The sequence below is a fragment of the Ovis aries genome, chromosome Y (assembly GCF_016772045.2).
Source record: "Ovis aries strain OAR_USU_Benz2616 breed Rambouillet chromosome Y, ARS-UI_Ramb_v3.0, whole genome shotgun sequence".
Taxonomy (NCBI): Eukaryota; Metazoa; Chordata; class Mammalia; order Artiodactyla; family Bovidae; genus Ovis; species Ovis aries.
This window is the reverse complement of record NC_082741.1, coordinates 4,731,914-4,753,287: the sequence shown is the minus strand read 5'-3', so window position 1 is coordinate 4,753,287 and position 21,374 is coordinate 4,731,914. Positions and strand designations below refer to the sequence as shown.

The following is a 21,374-nucleotide window of genomic DNA, read 5'->3' as shown; positions in this document are numbered from 1 at the left end:
CATCACGGGGAATGTATGAAATAGTTTATAATAACTGTAAGTGGAGTATAACCTTTCGAAGCTGTGAATGATGACTACCTGGTACACTTGTAACTGACACTGTATATCAACTACATTCCAATACAAAATTAAATTAAAAATTTTTTTTAGAAATAGAGTTACCCTCTTTCACCCATCCCAGCAACACTTTATCCATTTATTCCTCCCCCAAAGCTTTGCTGCTGGGGGATTAACTGGGGTTGAAAATCAGACCACAGCTGCCCAAAGGCTTCCTCGGAAAGTGCGTGTCCTGCTGAAACGCTGAGGCAGGCCACTGGCCACGTATGGGGACTTGTCCGTTTCTAAAAGCTCTCCAGACTCATCTGCGCCTCCTTCCAGACATACATTCATTCCTCCTCCCTCTGGGTTATTTCAGAATCACTTGGAAGAATCTTAACTCCCTTGCGGCTGTTTCTCAGCGGCTCAGTCATGTCCAGCTCTTTGCGACCCCATGGACTGCAGCACGCCAGGCCTCCCTGTCTATCACCAACTCCCGGAGCGTGCTCAGACTCACGTCCATCGAGTCGGTGATGCCATCCAACCATCTCATCCTCTGTCGTCCCCTTCTCCTCCCACGTTCAATCTTTCCCAGCATCAGGGTCTTCTCAGGTCAGTCAGCTCTTCGCATCAGGTGGCCAAAGTATTGGAGCTTCAGCTTCAGCATCAGTCCTTCCAATGAATATTCAGGACTGACCTCCTTTAGAATGGACTGGTTGGATCTCCTTGCAGTCCAAGGGACCCTCAAGAGTCTTCACCACAGTTCGAAAGCATCGATTCTTCCATGCTCAGCCTTCTTTACGGTCCAGCTCTCACATCTGTACATGACTACTGGAAAAACCACAGCTTAAGATGGTACAGACCTTAACTCCCTTAGGAACTCCTACATTCCCTTAAGCCAAGGTCTTATCCTGTATTAGGCACACAATGGCATGTATTAAAGGTGATGCCCCTTTCCCTGTGACTTGCTGTAGACTGCACACCATTCTGACAGAAAAGGAACACCGCCCTGACCCTTGACATCACAAAGGGAGGGGACATGTGTGAAGGCGAGAGCAGGTGCAGGGCACGCCCTTTGCAGGCAGTGACTGTGATAAGCAGAACACTGCCCACCTCTCAGACTGCACAGTGGTGTTAGAGTTTCAGGATTTCGACCACCCTTGTGGACTTTTACTGCCAGCTGTCTCACGTGTGGGCTTCCCCAGGGGGTTAGTGCTACAGGACCCACCTGCTGTAAGAGATGTGGGTTCCATCCCCAGGGCGGGAAGATCCCCTGGAGGAGGGCATGGCAGTCCACTCCAGGATTCTCGCCTGGAGAATCCCATGGACAGAGGAGCCTGGTGGGCTGCAGTCCATGGGGTCGCAAAGAGTCCGACAAAGATTTAGCGACTATACCTGTTGTGTAGAGCTTACATCGTATCTCTGTGGGCCGTCCTTTCTGTGGCATAATAACAATACAAGCAACAGCGATCACACAGCTGAGAATAAAGCGGTCCCAGCTCCACAACGTGGGGTGAGATAGGCCGTGGCGGACAATTAAATAAGAAAGGATCCTTTACAAATATGCTCTTACGGGTATGGAGAGACCCGCAGTGGGGAGAGTTACGCTCTGGATAGCTATGCCGTCTCCAAACATTTAGAAAGAAAATGCCCTCAACTTTAGAGCATTTTAGAGTCTAAAGGACAGGGCTACAGCCTGTCTGCCTGATGGCTTCTAGCTCAGTCTCCCATGGTGCTTGAGGTGTTTCTTTTAAGCCAATACCTCTGGGTCACTTTATTACACTTTCAGCCAGAGTCCCCTTCTTGGTGATAGAGAAAGGGTCCTCCTGGAAAGAAGCCATGTTCTTCAAAATGCTCAGAGGTATTGAGTTTGTAAAACAGCAGAAACATCCTGAGCCATGGATGTAATGGCTTAAGGGGAGGATTTTATTTTGGGCAAAAAAAAAAAAGAAAGAAAGAAAGAACACAACCACCTCTTAATATGATACCGGGGTCTACTGTAGATCTCAAAGATTCAAAAAAATGCTCTGTTTTACTCACGACGGATGAGTAGCAGAAACACATTGGAAGTTAGATTTGTTTTTAATGAGTGAGGGTAGGAAGACATGCTGATCTAATTAAATAAAATGTAATCAATACGTGTGATCATACTAGCAAAAGCCTGCTTGCCAGCCAAGACACGTCAGAGAGGTGGATACAAAACTGGTTACGTTAATATACAACACTCATTAAAGAGATAAAATATTCTACTGATCCACACTACGGAGGGCTATTCTACTGATTTACACTACTAAGGTGTGGAAAATGTAAGCTAATTTGCATGCAACATTTTAAGAAGCAGAAATGAAAGAAGGCGGGCTTGTACGAGCTGTATGCCAAAGCCCTGAGTATAATGAATCCTTCTTACCGATCTCATTAGGCGGAATGTTCTGGCCGCCTTTGTTTTTCCGAGTACGTGTTCATCATTTGACTGACTAGTGTGGCATCACAGAGAAGGTTAGAAAGAAACTCAGAAGTGGCTTCATCTGAACTCATCAGTCACAGAGATTTAAGACATCTGTCAAAATCACGCAGATAGTTAGGGAAACAGCTAGAAGCTAAAAGAGGGCTGCAGTCACCTTGTCCAAAGGACAATGCTCCTCCCAAGGTTTAAATGAAACGAAACAAAAGTTTTCTTGTCTTCACCACAGTCGGTGACCCTTGTCAGGTTCAATGTGCTCTTAACACAAACCAACAAACAAAACTCTACGGCCACGTTCAAGGATCTCCTAAATACCTCGCTGAGAAAAACGCTGAGTTCAGGGAACCACAAGGGAAGGGAGTACGAGAGAAGTGGTAAAAAGGGGAGAAAAAAAAAGAAAGGAAATACGGCAAAAATCTTGAGCAACCTGTTGACGGTGCCATTGACTCACTTTTGTCCAATTTTGTGCAGAGGGGGCCAATGACCTTAGCACCAGAGACATCACTGGAGCACACAGGAAGTGAATGGGAAGTTCAGAACTCACGTATTTTTCGATCCCTCTGTTTTACCCAAACACTCTGGCTTTTCCTGCACTTTGCAGGAAAAAAAAAAAAAAACACACCCTGAGGCTGAGAAGCCGTGCAAGAGAAAGCGCAGGCGTGCACACTCAGCTGTGTCCCTGAGTTGTGCCCAACTCTGCAACCCTTTGGACTGCAGCCCGCCAGGCTCCTCTGCCCATGGGATTTCCCAGGCAAGAATACTGGAGTGGGTTGCCATTTCACCCTCCAGGAGGTCTTCCCGCTCTAGGGATCAAACACGTCTCCTATGTCTGCTTGCACTGCAGGTGGATTCTTCACCCGCTGAGCCATCAGGAAAGTCGCAAGAGAAAGCGCAGTCAACATGATTTCACGTGGATGTGCAACGCGCAGTTTACCGAGTAACACCTCAGGGACTTCCCTGGTGCTCCAGGGCTAAAGAATCTGCCTTCCGATGCGGGGGACGCGCAGGTCTTGATCGCCGCTTGGGGAACTAAGATCCCACATGCCGAGGAGCCACTGAGGCCGCTCACCACAACTATTGAGTCCCTACATCCACAACTAGAAAATCCAAGCACTACAACAACAAATACCAGATGACACACAGAAAAAAATCCCAGATGATGCAACTGAGATCCCAAGTGTTACAAGTGAGACCTGACGCAGCCAAGTGAAATACACATTAAAAAAAAATCTTCTAGAAAGGAAAAAATTCACTAAGAAGTCTTTCGGGTTCCTCTAAAGAACATGCCACGTTGCTCAGGAAATAGGGTAACCTGCTTAGGGAGGAGGGACACAGAGAGCAAGTGAATCCCCACCATCCTCGCAGACGCAGCAAGAAACACTCAAGCTGGAGGAGAAGGAGACACAGTGAGCGTTAACAGGATCCAGAGAAGAGGACCTCAAGGTTCCCGCAGCGAGACTGTCCACAGCTGCAACCGCCGGGCGAGTCTTCTGTCTCCCAAACCTGCCCTGCACCCAACTGTGCTAGAGACAAGGGGCTGCTCAGATTCTACCGCTAAAAGAGTCAGCGGTGGGAATCCCCTGGCGGTCCAGGGAGTAAGAATCTGCCTTCCCGTGCAGGGGACTCGGGTTCAATCCCTGGCCGGGGAATTAAGATGCCACGTGCCACAGGGCAACGAAGCAGGCATGCAGCAACTGCTGACCCCAAGCTCTACACACCTTGCTCTGAAAGGTTACTGAAGGCACCCCAATGAGAAGCCCGAGACCCTTAGTTAGGGAGTACCCCTCACTCGCCCAAACTAGAGAAAGCCCACGCACAGCAATGAGAACCCAGAGCAGCCAAAAATTAAAATAAATACATAAAGAAAGCATAACGGGAGGAAAGAATAAATGCTTGACTCTTTTCCCTGCATTTATCTCTTTGATCAGCAGCTCACAGACCCAGACTCCCTGGCGCTGCATCCATTGGTAACCTCAACCGCATGTGCTGTTAAGATGCTTATTATACGGTGCTTACCTGTTGTTTGACCCCTGAGTTGGGAAGATCCCCTGTAGGAGGAAATGGCTACCCACTCCAGTATTCTTGCCTGGGGAATCCCATGGGCAGAGGAGCCTGGCGGGCTACAGTCCACAGAGTCACCATGACTGAGCGACTAACACTTTCACTTTACCTGCCACGCTTGGCGTTTGTCTGGTGACTTTTCTTTGCAACACAAACAAAAACAAACAAACAACAACAACAACAAAAAAAAACCCAGCACGTGCTGTCTCTAATGGTGTCAGACACACAAGCAGAAACTCAGAAGAAATAAGCTAGGAGGCAGGAAAAGTTGCAGCCACTCGTAAAGTTCAGACTGAAGACCGTGGTTGCTTAGTTGCTAAGTCATGCCTGACTGTTTGTGACTTCATGGACTGTAGCCCGCCAGGCTCCTCCGTCCATGGGATTCCCTAGGCAAGAACACTGGAGCGGGTTGCCGTTCCCCTCTCCAGGGGATCTTCCCCACCCAGCGACCGATCCTGCGTCTCTTGCATTGGCAGGCAGATTCTTAACCACAGAGCCACCAGGGAAACCCACAGACGGAAGTTACAGGGATGCATACCGACGCTCCAATCCATCTCCTCAGCGGCATCCCCGTAGGAGCCGTGTTGACTTTTGCCGGCAAAGTCCTTCGAAGAGAAGAGAGCCGTGTGTACATGCAGGTAAGACAGGACAAGCAGGAAAGGGGTCTCAGCATTCCTGAAAGAAAGAAAAATCCAAGGGCAAAATAAGCATGTTGGATGCTGTTTGTTGTTGCTGTTTGATTCTGAAAGTGAAAACGCTTATTCCCTTGGTTAAAAAAAAAAAGAGAGAGAGAGAGAAATATCCAGGTTGCAAAAATAAAATCAAACTGTGAGGATTTTCCCCCTTGGTTAAAAAAAAAGAAGGGAAATATCCAGCTTGCAAAAATAAAATCGAACTGTGAGGATTTTCCCCTTTGGTTAAAAAAAAGAAGGGAAATAAATAAAATCAAACTGTGAGGATGTCCCCCCTGGGAATAGAGGTGTCATCAGTGGAACCCGGGGAATGTAGGCTGGATGGATTGGTCATCCCGTCCTTCTCACTTCCTCGGGTGTGATGGACAGCTTGCTCTTCTGGACGAACGAAGATCCCCTGGACAAGGGAAAGGCAACCTCTCCAGGATTCTTGCCTGGAGAATCCCACGGACAGAGGGGCCTGGCAGGCTACAGTCCATGGGGTTGCAAGAGTCAGACACGATTGAGCGACTAAATCACCCACTCCAGTATTCTGGCCTAGAGAATTCCACGGACTGTAGAGTGCATGGGGCTGCAAAGAGTCGGACACAACTGAGCAACCCGCACTTTTTTTTAAGAACCTACGCTCAGCTGTCCTTCCAGAGAGACGGCAGGAAACGACCCTCACAGTCCCATCTCTCTTCCTCTCTACGACCTTGAAAACTAAAGGAACACTTGAGCAGGCTGGCAGGAGGCAGATCTCCCCATAACAGCTTCACTGCATTTTTTTTTCCTTTTAGCTAAAGCACTTCAGTAAACAATTTGGAAAATTTACTGCGTCCAGCCTCTCAGGCTGTGTGAAGAGATAGAACTTTTTGTCTGCTCCACGCCTTCTCTCTATTTGTTACAAATACAGAAGGCAGCTCTCTGCACCTTGCCAGCAATCGGAGATCATGCCAATCTCAGAATCGCAAAGATTTACATCCTGTCCTCCCCTGGGAGTGAAATCCAGGCAGGAAGACAGCTCCAATGTAATTCTCCTGCCTGTCAAGAAGGTTTTGCATAGTATATTCCTCTTCTGAGAAAGAAAGTGTCAATCCTGTCCGACTCTTTGCCCACCAGACTCCTCTGTCCATGGGATTCTCCAGGCAAGAATACTGGAGCAGGTTGCCATTCCTTCTCCAGGGGATCTTCCTGACCTCGGGATCAAACTCAAGTCTCCTGCACTGCAGGCAGATTCCTTACCTGCTGAGTCATCCAGGTGAAATTTGTTGACATAGTTACTAAGTCATATCAGACTCTTTCAACCCCAAGGACTGTAGCCCTCCAGGCTCTTCCGTCCGTGGGATGCTCCAGGCAAGAATATTAGAGTGGGTTGACATTCCCTTCTCCAGGGGATCTTCCTGATCCCAGGATTGAAACTGGGTCTCCCGCATTGCAGGCAGTTTCTTTACCTTCTGAGCCATCAAGCAGAGCCTCTTCTTCTGACAATCTGAGCTTTCCCTGAGCGTTCCTATTTGCGTCCGCATCAGGAATAATCGGAATGCAAACACACATGTCTATGGATGGCTTCCGAAGGCCCTCGGAAGCTGGCAATTGGACTAAGGTATAAACCAAGAGCTGGTGAAGGACAGGGAAGCCTGCCCTGCTGCAGTCCATGGGGTTGCAAAGAGTCGGACACAACTGAGCCAGTGAACCACAACCATAAACCAGACAGCGGTAACAACAGCCGGCCAGCCGGAGTTCAGGTGACCCACACTCTGCACTCACAGATGGACACGTCCTGCTGTTCATTTCATCCGCCGGAGCCTCTCGCAAGTACTCTTGCCCACGCGGCACCAGGCACTCAGAATATAAAGCCAGGATGGACCATGCCCTGCCTTCCAGCCACCCAGAGTTCAGAGGAGACCATTCAGAGTTGGCTGGTCTGAGCTGCTTAAAGTGCTGTGACCGAATGTATCAGAGGATGGATACAGACGAGGAGCGTGAGCGGCGGTCAGAAGCCGCTCCTGGAGAGGGTGTGCAAAGTTCCTGCCGTGCGTCAGTGTGTGTGGGCGCTTTCCACAGCTGTGTCAGGGTCTAAGCCACTATCCCTCCAGCCACACTATTCAGACATGGAAGGGGACGATGGTGGGGATACAACCTGAGCTCTTAAAAGCATGGCTTCATGGCACGTGGCCCCAGGCTCTTCATTCAAACACACTTCAGAATACATTTTTAATTTTTTAACAGATATTTTTTTGATGCGGATATAACTTTTAAAGTCTTTATTGACTTTGCTACAATATTGCTTCTGATTTTTTTGTTGTGTGATTATTATCTTTTTTTTTTTTTTTGGTCATGAGGCATTTGGGATCTGACCTCCCTGACCAGAGATCACACCCCACACCCCTTGGCTTGGAAGGCAAAGTCTTAACCACTGGACCACTGGAAAAGTGTTGAATTTTTAAAACCAAAAAATTATCTATATAGATTTTGACACTGAATGAAAGATATCACTAATGGGGCTTCCCAGTGGCACAGTGGAAAAGAATCCGCCTGCAATGCAGGAGGCCTGAGTTCAATCCCTGGGTCTGGAAGATGCCCTGGAGGAGGACATGGCAACCCATTCCAGTGTTCTTGCCCGGAGAATCCCACGGACAGAGGAGCCTGGTGGGCTGCCGTCCATGGGGTCACAGAGTCAGACACGACTGAGCCTTCTGGGAGACCCTAAAAGGACACTTTTATGAAACACAAGACATATCTGGAAATGAGCTTCAGTGAAAATGGTTAGTATACATTTTACTTCTGTTATACACTTTACAGATATATATACATAATCGATGAAAATGGTTAGCATGCATTTTACTTCTCATTATACACTTTAAAGATATATATATATATAATCAATGAAAATGGTTAGCATGTATTTTACTTCTCATTATACACTTTAAAGATATATATATAAAATCAATGAAAATGGTTAGTACGTATTTTACTTCTGACTTTATATATATATATCTTTAAAATATATAGCGAGAAGTAAAATATATACTGTGTTCACTGAAGCTCATTTTCGGATATGTCTTGTGTTTCATCAAACATATATAAAGAGACGGATATATAGATATTTGTATGTATATATAGATATATCTGAGATATTTATGTATCTGAGATTTCTGTCTCTCTGACGGATGAGTTATGTCTCTCCATAGATAGATATCTGTGCTGTGCTGTGCTAAGTTGCTTCAGTTCTGTCCGACTCTTTGCAACCCCATGGACTGTAGCCCAACAGGCTCCTCTGTCCACGGGATTCTCCAGGCTAGAATACTGGAGTGGGTTGCCATGCCCTCCTCCAGGGGATCTTCCCGACCCAGCGACTGAACCTGCAAACTCCTACGTCTGCTGCACTGGCAGGGAGGTTCTTTACCACGAGCGCCACCTGGGAGGCCCTAAGGACTGTGCTATAGACATGAGGTTATCTAAGTATTCCCAGGTGTGTTCCCCTTTCGGGGACTGGAACCTGGCCTCACACATTTGGAGCAGGGGTGTTGAACTCCCTAACCTTCTTCCAAATAACCCACACTCAGACCTGGTTGGAAAGCCTAACCCTCAGGCTCCTTCCAAATAACCCACACTCAGTCAGGGCAGAAGCAGAGAAGGCAGCAAGCTTGTTACAGGCCACTCGGGAGAGCCCTCAGAGTTAGATGTGGGCTTTAATCCACTAGGTACTGTGTACTTGTGGGGCTGTGGATATCACTCTCAACTTCTGAGCCTCAGATTCCCCCACAAGAAGACACCTCAACCCTCATCTCCCAGGGTCCTTTTGTACCATGTAAGGCGGGGTGGGGGTGGGGCGGGAACTCCCTGGTGGTCCACTGAGTAACACTCCACATTTCCAATGCAGGGGGCCTGGGTTTGATCCCTGGTCAGGAAACTATATCCCACACGCTGCCACGAAGAGTTTGCATGACTCAACTAAAAAGACCCATATGCCCCAACCAAAGATCGAAGATGCTACATGCCTCAGCTAAGACCTGGTTCAGCCAAAAATAAAAAATTTAAATTTAAAAAAAAAGAGGTACTGGGTATGAAATGTGCCCAAGAATATGTGTATATGCACAGTAACTGATGTGTTAACTAACCAGCATCTGCGAAAACCTGAACATGCCCCTAGGTGGGCACCCAACCTGGATCTAGTTTATAAAGCACGGGACAGAGTCATGAGCAGGGAGAAAGCTACGATGCATGAAGGACCCTTCTTCAGGGCACAGAAGGAGACTTAAGGATCTCTAAGAAATCTACAAGTCACTCCTGCCTGTCAGAGCAACGAGGATTGCTTGTTAGTAACAGTGTGTTTTGGGCTTACCTGGTGGCTCAGCGGTAGGGAATCTGCCGGGGGCCAGCGTGAGGAACTCCGCCCAGGGCAAAGGTCATGAGGAAGGAGGCTTGGCATACGCAAAGGCGTGATCAAGCCTCAGGAAAACCCCTTTTCCCGAGCATCTAACCCCCAAACCAGAGTCTGTTTTATGCTCTCACCTACACCTCTGACTTGACGGGGGGCTCTCCCCCATAACCGTTTCTCTCGGAGAAGGAGTAAACGTGCAGCTCCAAGGCAATAAAAATTCCTGGGCGTGACAAGAGTGTTTCAGCTTACGGACTCCTCTGAAGGTGATCTAGCCCGCCTGTATAGGTTCGTCTGGCTACATGTGATTGTCTACAGCCTCCCAACCTGAGAGGCACGAGATGTTTTAGACTTACTAAAGGCAAATTCTTTTGGGGAGTTAGAAATTATTAGTATAATGGGTTGGTTAGGAATTATATTGGTGAAGCGTTTTTCATTTGTTGTGCCAATAATTGCTGCTAATTCCCTGCTCTGGGTGGGACAAGGATGTCTCAGGTCAAACCTCTCTGCTGACAGACTAGCTTGTGTGATGGGATTATTCATACTCCTGCCACTACGTACATGATTGTTTACTACCTCTTAACCATAAACAGCACAGAGAGTTTTGGAGTATTTTGAGAAAAAAAAAAGCACAGGGCTTTTTCTTCTTGTTGAGTCAATGACTGCCGCCAGGCCTCCATATCCTTAGGCACTGGGAATATATTAATCAATGTATTTGGACTATAGAAAAGGAAATATAGTAGTTTTTAAGGTTAGCAATACTAGACTTTTTGAGTTAATGGATTTTCTCTTTTGTAATAGATCACTGTACTTTGTTATAAATCACTGTGTCCTTGCTATGTGAAAATGTAAATTTATCACTATCTTAAGACTAAATAGATCTTAAGGGGAACATTGGTGAAAGGATTTTCATTTGTTGGGCTGATGTTTGCTGCTAAATCTCCATATTCCCTGCCCTTATAATGAATATAACTAGCATATAGGAGAAATAAGCATTAACCTTTAAGCATATAGGAGAAATAAGTATTAACCTTTAAGATTAATCATGTTAACCTTGGGTTAAATAAATTCCTTTCTTGATTGTAACTCACTACACCCTCACCCTATAGGAATGTAACTTTATTTGGAGGGTGGTGCCTGGTTTAAGAAAAAAACACCCTTGGAAAAAATAAGTTTTCGGTTATCAGAAAGAAAGGATCATAAAATCCCTAAGACCTTTTTATGTGAAGCACCTGATTTTGATAAAGGTCAGGACTTTATCCCGCGTGACTCTGTATTCATCCCTATATGTAACAAAAGGTATATAAACAAACCCAAAAATAAAGAAATTGGATCAGTTTCCGGAAAGACTGATTCCCCCATGTTGTTTCTTTCTTGCTCCCAGTTTTTCTGGCTGAATTCCCATCTGGAGCATGGATGCTATTCCACATAATCCAAGTTATTCAGCCTCTTTTTCTCCACTAATCTTCCTACTACACTATCCGTTTCTAATCTCTCTATATATCTGTAATTAAAGATGTATTTTTCCAAGGACGCCGATGCCGTCCCCACCTTCGAATTCCCTGGATCCATCGGGGCTGGACCCCGGCAGGAATCCACTTGCCCAAGCAGGAGACCTAAGAGTTTGCAGCTTTGACTGAGTTTGGTCCCTGGGTCAGGAAGCAGCCCTGGAGAAGCAAACGGCTAACCCACTCCAGCACTCCTCAGTACTTCTGTTACTGACTAGCCCTGAATCTACATCTCATAAAGGCGGTTGCTGTCGTTCAGTCATGTCCTGTCCTTTGCGACCCCAGGGAATGCAGCCCACCACACTCCTCTGTCCATGGGATTCTCCAGGCAAGACTACTGGAGTGGGCTCCCATTTCCTTCTCCAGGGGATCTTCCCGACCCAGGGATTGAACCCAGGTCTCCCACATTGCAGGCAGATTCTTTACCATTGAGCCAACACAGAAGCCCCATAACGGTGTTAAGAGCTGCATTTGTCAGGATACTCTGGTCAAAGAGATAACACATTTATGTGCCTTCAGATCCTTGAGAAAACTTTTTATAAATGTGGCATCATCAGCACTCATTACGGTTCTCTGGTCCCATATTAAAGGGATTCTGTCAAGATCCTGAAGTACAACAATTCAGCAAATCAGATATCTTCTCTAATAGAACTATGTCACCCAAAAAATAGTTTTACCTAGATGCTTCTTTTTTAATGCAATGATAACTTTTATTGGGATATATCTTTACTAGACTTATTATGGTCATCGTTTCGTGATGTATTTAAGTGGCAAATCACCATGTTGTATACCTGAAATTTAGCATAATATTGTCCATCAACTATATTTCAAAATTAATTTTAAAAGTTTTTAATGAGGACAGCTCAGACAGAAAAAATAAATTAAAAACCAAAAAAAAAAAAAAAAAAAACATGAGTAAGCAGCTAACTTAGATGCTTTTTAAATCTTTCCGTCTTCAGATAATGCACGTGAGAAGTGCCTTAAGAAGGGCGCTCTGGCACACACACGGTAGTATTTTAACTAATACTGACCACTTATATATTGCTCCAACACGGGCAAGAGGCATTTCCTGGGCTGCCCAAAACGTTCACTTGGGTTTTTCGTTAAGATGTCACTTCACAGTCCATGGGATTCTCCAGGCCAGAATACTGGAGTGGGTAGCCTCTCCCTTCTCCAGCGGATCTTCCTGACCCAGGAATCGAACTGGGGTCTCCTGCATTGCAGGCAGATTCTTTACCAACTGAACTCTCAGGGAAGCCTAAGATGTCACAAAAAACTCCAAGTGAACTTTTTGGCCAACCTGATGCACTGGAATCACCCCTTTGAAGACAAAACCCTTTAAAAATAACTCAGTAACCACAACCACCAACTATAATATTGCTAGAATATCCTAAAAATCTAGTTCTGAAAGAAAATTGCAGAAACCTGAGTAAAATCAAGATAAACCGGTTGGACAGCCAAGTATTAGAGAAACGCAAATTCAGTCTGCAATGAGGTCCTAGCTGACACCAGTCAGAACAGCCAGCATCCGAAAGTCTACAAATAGGGACTTGCCTGGTGGTCTAGTGGTTAAGACTCTGCGCTTCCCATGCAGGAGGCCTGGGTTCGATCCTCGGTCGGGAAATTTACATCCCACATGTCGTGCGGCATGGCAAAAAATTAAACAGACAACAAAAAGCCTACAAATAATAAATGCAGGAGAGGGTATGCAGAAAGACAACCCTCCTACACTGCTGGTGGCAATGTGAATTTGTGCAGCCACTATGGAGAACAATATGGAAATTCCTTAACTTAAAAATAAAACTATCACATGATCCAGAAATCCCACTCCTGGGCATGGTTTTCTGGACAAACCCATCACTAGAAAAGATATATACACCTTAATCTTTATGACAGTGCTATTCTGAAAAGCCAAGATATGGAAACGATGTAAAGGTCCACCAGCAGAGGAATTGGTAAAGAAAATGGAATATTACTGAGCCATGAAAAAGACGGAGATAATGCCATTAGTAGCAACATGGATGGAGCTAGAGATGGTCACGCATAGTGAAGTTAGGTCACACAGAGAAAGGCAAATACCATATGATATCACTTGTGAAATCTAAAAAAAAACCAGTGCAATCGAACTTATTTACAGAACAGAAATAGCCTGATGGACATAGAAAACAAATGTATGACTGGTTACCAAAGGGGACAGTGGAGGGGGTAAAAATTAGGAGTTTGGGATTAACAGATACACACACTACTATATATGAAATAGATAATCAACAAGGACCTGCTGCCCACAGCACAGGTAATTATATTCAATTATAATAAACCTATAACGGAAAAGGATCTGGAAAGTATTATCTATCTGTACGTTATAGACAAAACCGAATCACTTTGCTGTACCCCTGAAACTAACATAACATTGTAAATCAACGCTGCTTCCATTTAAAAATAAATAAAAATTTAAAAAAAAATAAAAAATAAAAATTAATAAAAATTTAAAAGTTTAAAAAGATAAACTGTCTGAGATTCAATACCCTCGGGCTAATCAAATGTTTTTGGATCCCCTCTCAATTCATACGCTGAGGAATCCATTAAAATTCCTTCTAATCGTAGGAATATTCACATATCACATAGTTTCAATCTTCTGTGTCAAAATACCGCCTGCTGCAAAAGACGGCCTCGCCCTGGAAGTTAAGTGTCACTCCTGAACCCTGCCATTTAAAAGGGGCAGTATATTATTCATCTCCCCCCAGCAGGTTTCTGAGAGATTTCTGGTGAGTGGAGACGGACATAAGAAAGTTTCGCTGTTTCAGCAAGCTTTTCGAGCATGAGTCTGTTGTATTTTGGCTGAAATGTGTAGGTCTGACATCCACAGAGTACCATTCTACTTCAGAACAGCCTTTCTCTTATTTATAAAACAGTGAGGTTAACCCAGGAGGTTAACCTTAATAGTGTAAGGTTATACTTACACTACTATTACTTACTTAAAAGTGTAAGGTTATACTTAGTGTAAGGTTACACTTATTAAGGGTAACTTAATAGTGTGAGGTTTACTCCTTCCCAGGAGATAATAGCTTTGTCAGCCACGCAGATTGGCACTCCTTGCTGAGTCACGATGTCAATTTAGTGTCACAACCGGATTATTTTTTGAGAAAATGAAAACGGAATCAGGTAGAAAGCATCAGAAGCAATCCCTGTGAGAAGAAGTAATTCCTTTTGGGAAAGGTTTCAGCTAAACATCTGCGTGTGACCTCTTATTGGATGATGGTGTAAAGTGCACGCCTTCCAAAGTTCAAAAGCTTTTGGTGCCTTCTAGAAAAACGTAGCCAGGGAGTCGCAAAGAGTCGGATACGTGTGTTAGTCACCCAGTCGTGTCCAACTCTTTGCGACCTGGTGGACTGTAGCCCGCCAGGCTCCTCTGTCCATGGGATTCTCCAGGCACGAATACTGGAGTGGATGGCCATGCCCTCCTCCAGGGGAATCTTCCCTCAAAGAGTTGGACACAACTGAGCAACTAACACTTCCACTTTCTTTTTCAGGCAGCTTAACAAGAGGAGAAACCTGTAGAGGGCCTTCCCTGGAGGTCAGTGGTTAATAACTTGGTTGAAGTTACTTAGTACACACACACACACGCACGCAGGCACGCACGCACACACACACGAGCACTGTGAACACATCCCAGGTGGCTCAGTGGTAAAGAATCCACCCACCAACACAAGAGACCCAGGTTAGACCCCTGGGTCGGGAAGATCCCCCCGGAGAAGGAAACGGCAACCCACTCCAGTATTCTTGTGTGGAGAATCCCATGGACAGAGGAGCCTGGTGGGCTACAGTCCACGTCATGGCAAAGAGTCAAACACGACTGAGCATACACACACACTAATTTGCACAGGATGGGGGTGGGGGGGACCTGGCAAAGAGACTCTGGGAGGAGCAAGTCTACAGCATTGCAATTCCCAAGACCCACCTAGGTCAGTTCAGTTCAGTTGCTCAGTCACGGCCGACTCTTTGCAACCCCATGGACTGCAGCACGCCAGGCCTCCCTGTCCATCACCAGCTCCCCAGAATTTACTGAAACTCATGTCTATGGAGTCGGTGATGCCATCCGACCATCTCATCCTCTGTCGTCCCCTTCTCCTCCCGCCTTCTATCTTGCCCAGCATCAGGGTCTCTTCCCCTTGCTCCCAACACACACCTCTGCAAAGCACGCCATCTCATTTTCCACGTGCATCCTTTGGAGACATCCCCCCCCAAGCACAGGAGTTTGCAAACGTGGCTCGCCAGGCAGTGCGGTCCCTCCTCCCCTCTACCTCCGCCCAGACCCCGGAGATGGCACCGTCCATGCGTTGCAGGCACCGTCGGGCCGGGAGAGGTGACCCACCGACGTAAGAAGCGGGCGGCGTCCGCCGTGAGCCTCTGCGTGAGGTTGTCGTAGGACATGGGCTGCTGCGTGACGTCACGGTTCCGCATCAGGAAGCAGTTGAGCGGCCGGAAATAGTGCAGGAAGCCGAGCAGGAGGCCGAGGAGTAGGGCGGCCAGGAGGAAGAGGAAGAGGAAGACGCAGGGGGGCGCCTGGCAGAGCCGCAGCCACTTGAGCATGGCCAGGGTCAGCAGGGCCACGGCGATGAGCTGCAGGGGCACGAACACCAGCAGCCGGAAGGCCCGGGTGAACACGCTGCCCTCGCCCGGCTTGCAGTCCCGCAGGTTGGTCAGGGGCAGCCCGTGGAAGTAGTCGAAGCCGTGGCTGGTCGGGTGGTGACAGAAGTCGCCGCGGTCGTGGCAGCTGATACCCAGGTGCCACTTGCCTGAGGGCGCAGACCACAGGGGCGGCGAGTTTAGAGCCAGCGGAACCCACCCTCCCACCCCCCCCCAGCTCAGCTTTGGACACCTGTGGGCTGACATCTTGTAGGGCCTCTCTGTTCAATCATCATCTATTCAATCCCGTTCAGCTCCTTTTCCCTAAACGGTCTAGGGTAGGAACTACTCATGCCACCAGAAAACAAGAGGCGATTTGGGGACTGGAAGATCCAGGGGATCTTCCCAACCCAGGGATGGAACCTGGGTCTCTTAAATCTCCTGCACTAGCAGGCAGATTACCACTGAGCTACTAAGGAAGCCCCAGTATTATACTTCATAGGCAGGAAAAAAAAAACTACAGAAGAAAACGCCAATGTTTTTCTGGGACAGGTGTTTTTTATTTTTATTTTTTTTTAATATTCTCTTTTTTTTCTTTCTTTTTTTTTTCTTTTTTCTTTGACATGTAGTCCCTAAGTCATGTCCAGCTCTTTGCAACCCCAGGGACTGTAGCCCGCCAGGCTCCTCTGTCCATGGGATTCTCCAGGCAACAATACCAGAGTGGGTTGCTGTGCCCTCTTCCAGGGGATCTTCCTGACCCAGGGATCGAGCCCACATCTCTTATGTCTCCTGCACTGGCAGGTGGGTTCTTTACCACTAGGGACACCTGGGAAGCCTGTTTTGGACATGGACGACTTTCAAAGTCTTTATTGATTACAACACTGCTTCGCATCTGCTGGATCATGGAAAAGGGAAGAGAGTTCCAGAAAAACATCTATTTCTGCTTTATTGACTATGCCAAAGCCTTTGACTCTGTGGATCACAATCAACTGTGGAAAATTCTGAAAGAGATGGGAATACCAGACCACCTGACCTGCCTCTTGAGAAATCTGTATGCAGGCCAGGAAGCAACAGTTAGAACTGGACATGGAACAACAGACTGGTTCCAAATAGGAAAAGGAGTATGTCAAGGCTGTATGTTGTCACCCTGCTTATTTAACTTATATGCAGAGTACATCATGAGAAACGCTGGGCTGGAAGGAGCACAAGCTGGAATCAAGATTGCCGGGAGAAATATCAATAACCTCAGATATGCAGATGACACCACCCTTATGGCAGAAAGTGAAGAGGAACTAAAAAGCCTCTTGATGAAAGTGAAAGAGGAGAGTGAAACAGTTGGCTTAAAGCTCAACATTCAGAAAACAAAGATCATGGCATCTGGTCCCATCACTTCTTGGGATGGGGAAACAGTGGAAACAGTGTCAGACTTTATTTTTGGGGGCTCCCAAATCACTGCAGATGGTGACTGCAGCCATGAAATTAAAAGATGCTTACTCCTTGGAAGGAAAGTTATGACCAACCTAGATAGCATGTTGAAATGCAGAGATATTACTTTGCCAACAAAGGCCCATCTAGTCAAGGCTATAGTTTTTCCAGTGGTCATGTATGGATGTGAGAATTGGACTGTGAAGAAAGCTGAACACCAAAGAACTGATGCTTTTGAACTGTGGTGTTGGAGAAGACTCTTGAGAGTCCCTTGGACTGCAAGGAGATCCAACCAGTCCATCCTAAAGGAGATCAGTCCTGGGTGTTCATCAAAAGGACTGATGCTGAGGCTGAAACTCCAATACTTTGGCCACCTGATGCAAAGAGCTGACTCATTGGAAAAGATCTTGATGCTGGGAGGGATTGGGGGCAGGAGGAGAAGGGGACGACAGAGGATGAGATGGCTGGATGGCATCACTGACTCCATGGACTTGAGTCTGAGTGAATTCCGGGAGTTGGTGATGGACAGGAAGGCCTGGCGTGCTGCGATTCATAGGGTCGCAAAGAGTCGGACATGACTGAGCAACTGAACTGAACTGAACTGAAACATTTCTTATAAAATGTGAAGTGCATCAGTGAATTAGTGAGCACGTCACACAAGAGAAAAAGTGATGGTGGCTTTATGACAAGATGTGGGAAGGAAGAGAAGGGTTGTTTTGCTCTCATGAGATTTTCCATGATTTGTCTGATGACCTACATAGACCCAAGCTCATCAAAGGAAAGGGGAGAAGGATTCATTTCCTATCAAGAGAATAAAATCAATGGGAATGTCGAATGAGAAACATTCAGATGCAATTTTATTACTGCCGTGTAAGATGAAAATCTTTATCAATAGTATGGTGTGGGTGTGGGTGTGGGTGTGTGGTGGTGTTTGCTGTGTGTGTGCACAACTATGCATTTTTCTGTTATCTACCGTATATTTCAACTTTCTGCCTCTGCGTCTCATCCATCCAACATCCAACATCCACTCATTCACCATCCACCATTCATTCATGCATCCAGTCACTCCCCCACTGACCCCCTCACCCCTTCAGCCAGCCAATCAGTATCCACTATTCATCCACCCACCCATCTATGGATTCACTGTTCATCCATCCATCCAATATCCATCATCCACCTACCATCCATCCATCATCCATCCATCTACCATCCATCCAACCAGCACCCACCATCCATCTACCATCCACCCATCATCCATTATCTATCCATCCATCCATCAATCCAGTATCCACTATCCATCTACCATCCATCCATCATCCATCCATTATCCATCTACCATGTACCATCCATCCATCCATCCAGTATCCACCGTCTGTCTACCATCTACCATCCATCCATCATCCATCCACCTACCATCCATCCATCCATCCATCCATCCAATATCCACCATCCACCTTCCATCTGCCATCCATCCATAATCCATCTACCATCCATGCATCCATCCAGTATCCACCATCCGCCTTCCATTTACCATCCATCCATCATCCATCCACCCACCATCCATCCAGTATCCACCATCCACCTACCATCTACCATCCGTCCATCATCCATCCACCATCCATCCCTCCACTATCCATCCATCAGCATCCACCATTCATCCATTTATCTAGTATCCATCATCCACCTACAATCCATCCATTATATATCCATCCATCCATCCACCCTGCATCCATCCATCCAGTATCCACCATCCACCTACCATCTACCATCCATCCATCACCCATCCATCCATTCATCCATCCATCCATCCACTATCCATCCATCATCCATCTCCCTTCTCCCATACAGCATCCATTCATCCACCATCCATCCATCCATCCAGTATCCACCATCCATCTACCATCCACCCATCATCCATCCACCATCCATCATCCATCCCTCCACTATCCATCCGTCAGCATCCACCATTCATCCATTTATCTAGTATCCATCATCCACCTACAATCCATCCATTATATATCCATCCATCCATCCACCCTGCATCCATCCATCCAGTATCCACCATCCACCTACCATCTACCATCCATCCATCACCCATCCATCCATCACCCATCCATTCATCCACCATCCATCCATCAGCATCTACCATTCATCCAGTAGCCATCCTCTGTGTATCATCCATCCATCATCCATCCACCCACCATCCATCCAGTATCCACCATCCACCTACCATCTACCATCCATCCATCATCCATCTCCCTTCTCCCATACAGCATCCATTCATCCACCATCCATCCATCCATCCAGTATCCACCATCCATCTACCATCCACCCATCATCCATCCACCATCCATCATCCATCCCTCCACTATCCATCCGTCAGCATCCACCATTCATCCATTTATCTAGTATCCATCATCCACCTACAATCCATCCATTATGTATCCATCTATCCACCATCCACCCAGCATCCACCCATCTATCCAGTAACCACCATCTACCTACCATCCATCCACCACTCACCCATCCATCCAGTAGCCACCATCCACCCATCCAGTACCACCCATCCAGTATTTGCCATTCACCTCCCATCCCTCCATCATCCATCCACCTCTCCATCCATCCAGTATCCACCATCCACCTACCATCCACCAGCATCCATCCATCCATCCATCCATCCAGCATCCACAGTTCATCCATCAGACACTCACCCATTATCCATCTCATCTACTGAGCTACCTCTCCCAGTCCCTATCACCTGACTCAGCTATCTCTCCATCTATCCATTTGTCCATCTGTCAGTCCATCTGTGTGTCTATCCTTATCTACCTATCACCGATCCATCCATCCATCGACACACATACACAGAGATACATAAATAAGGAGCACATCCACATTCAAACAGTGCATACAGATGCCTGCTCTTTTGATTTGGAGTTGAAATTGTTTCTTCCCTGTCTACAGCTGTGCAAATTCTATCAGCCGTGTCACCCTAAAGATGGCTGTGGTCACGCCCTCCCCACTCTCCCAGCCACCCCGCCCAGATCCTCAGTCCCCACACCCAGCCGCCCATACCTATCAGAGCCGTGGAATAGCCTTGATCCTTCAGAAGCTTGGCGAACGTAATCTCGCTGGGGGGCAGTCCTCCAGAAGAGGCCGAGAAGAGGAAGACTCCCACTTGGGACTGAGATGCTACTCCTGAGCAATGAGAAATCTACCATGAAGACGGGGAGGACCATGAAGACGGGGAGGACCATTAGGACTGGGAAGAGGATGAGTACCGCGGAGCAGGAGCCGGCAGGGGCGGGCGGGGGCGGGGGCAGGGGCGTTACCTGAGCGGACAGGGTACCGGCCGGTCATGAAGGCTGCCCTGCTGGGCGTGCAGAGGGGCGACGCTGCCAGGTGCTGTGTGAGCTTCGCGCCCCCTCTGGCCAGGCGGTCGATATTGGGAGTCCTGGAACAGAGACTCGGTCATTCATCATGATCTTAAGAAAGCTTCTTTGGGGGCTTTGCACAGTGAGTCGCTTCTCAGTAACCCAGGGAAACAGAGCCGTGTGTCTTGGTGGGAAGGGGATGACAGAGGATGAGATGGTTGGATGGCATCACTGACTCGATGGGCATCAGTTTGAGCCAATTCTGGGATACAGTGATGGACAGGGAAGCCTGGCGTGCTGCGGTCTGTGGGGTCACAGAGAGTCGGACACGACTGAATGACTGAGCCACAACACATGGCGGGAAGAAGGGAAGGAAGGGGAACTGAAGCAGCCCCATGGCTCTGAGTAAGGATAAAACCACACTGAGGGCTCCACGATCAAGGTCAGCCCTCTCTGGGGGACCTCACTCGCCCAGGGCTCTGAGCTTCTGGTTTAGGAGGGAGACGACAAGTCCTGAGAATGGGCTGCTGGGACCAGGGGGATGGAGATGTTTCAAGGTCTCTCTCCTTCTCACCTGTCCCTGCCAGTTGCCTACGTATCCCCCCACCCCAGTCACCTCTGTGCCCCCAAACGGGAAAGCTCTGGGGGCAGCCTGACTCTCCTCTTCCCAACCACAGCCAAAGAGATGCTCTGAAGGAGTTCTCATCAGGCTCTGCCTGGTGGCTCAGACGGGAAAGAATCTGCCTGCAAGGCGGGAGACCTGGGTTCGATCCCTGGGTCGGGAAGATCCCCTGGAGGAGGAAATGGCAACCCACTCCAGTATTCTTG

The 21,374-nt window shown here is 47.3% G+C and overlaps 1 protein-coding gene across 4 annotated transcripts in view; it reads right to left on the bottom strand.

Annotated features, from left to right (window-relative positions):
- Nucleotides 1-21,374, bottom strand: part of LOC101118590 (steroid sulfatase) — a 227,089-nt gene that overhangs the window by 135,792 nt on the left and 69,923 nt on the right. For all 4 annotated transcript variants that reach the window (XM_060408630.1, XM_027963559.3, XM_042242173.2 and 1 more), the window contains exons 4-7: nt 20,505-20,626; nt 20,248-20,370; nt 15,494-15,917; nt 5,097-5,233 (exon numbers count right to left, since the gene is read on the bottom strand). In XM_060408630.1, coding sequence (XP_060264613.1) covers nt 5,097-5,233; nt 15,494-15,917; nt 20,248-20,370; nt 20,505-20,626 — 806 coding nt within the window. The remainder of the gene's footprint in view (nt 1-5,096; nt 5,234-15,493; nt 15,918-20,247; nt 20,371-20,504; nt 20,627-21,374) is intronic.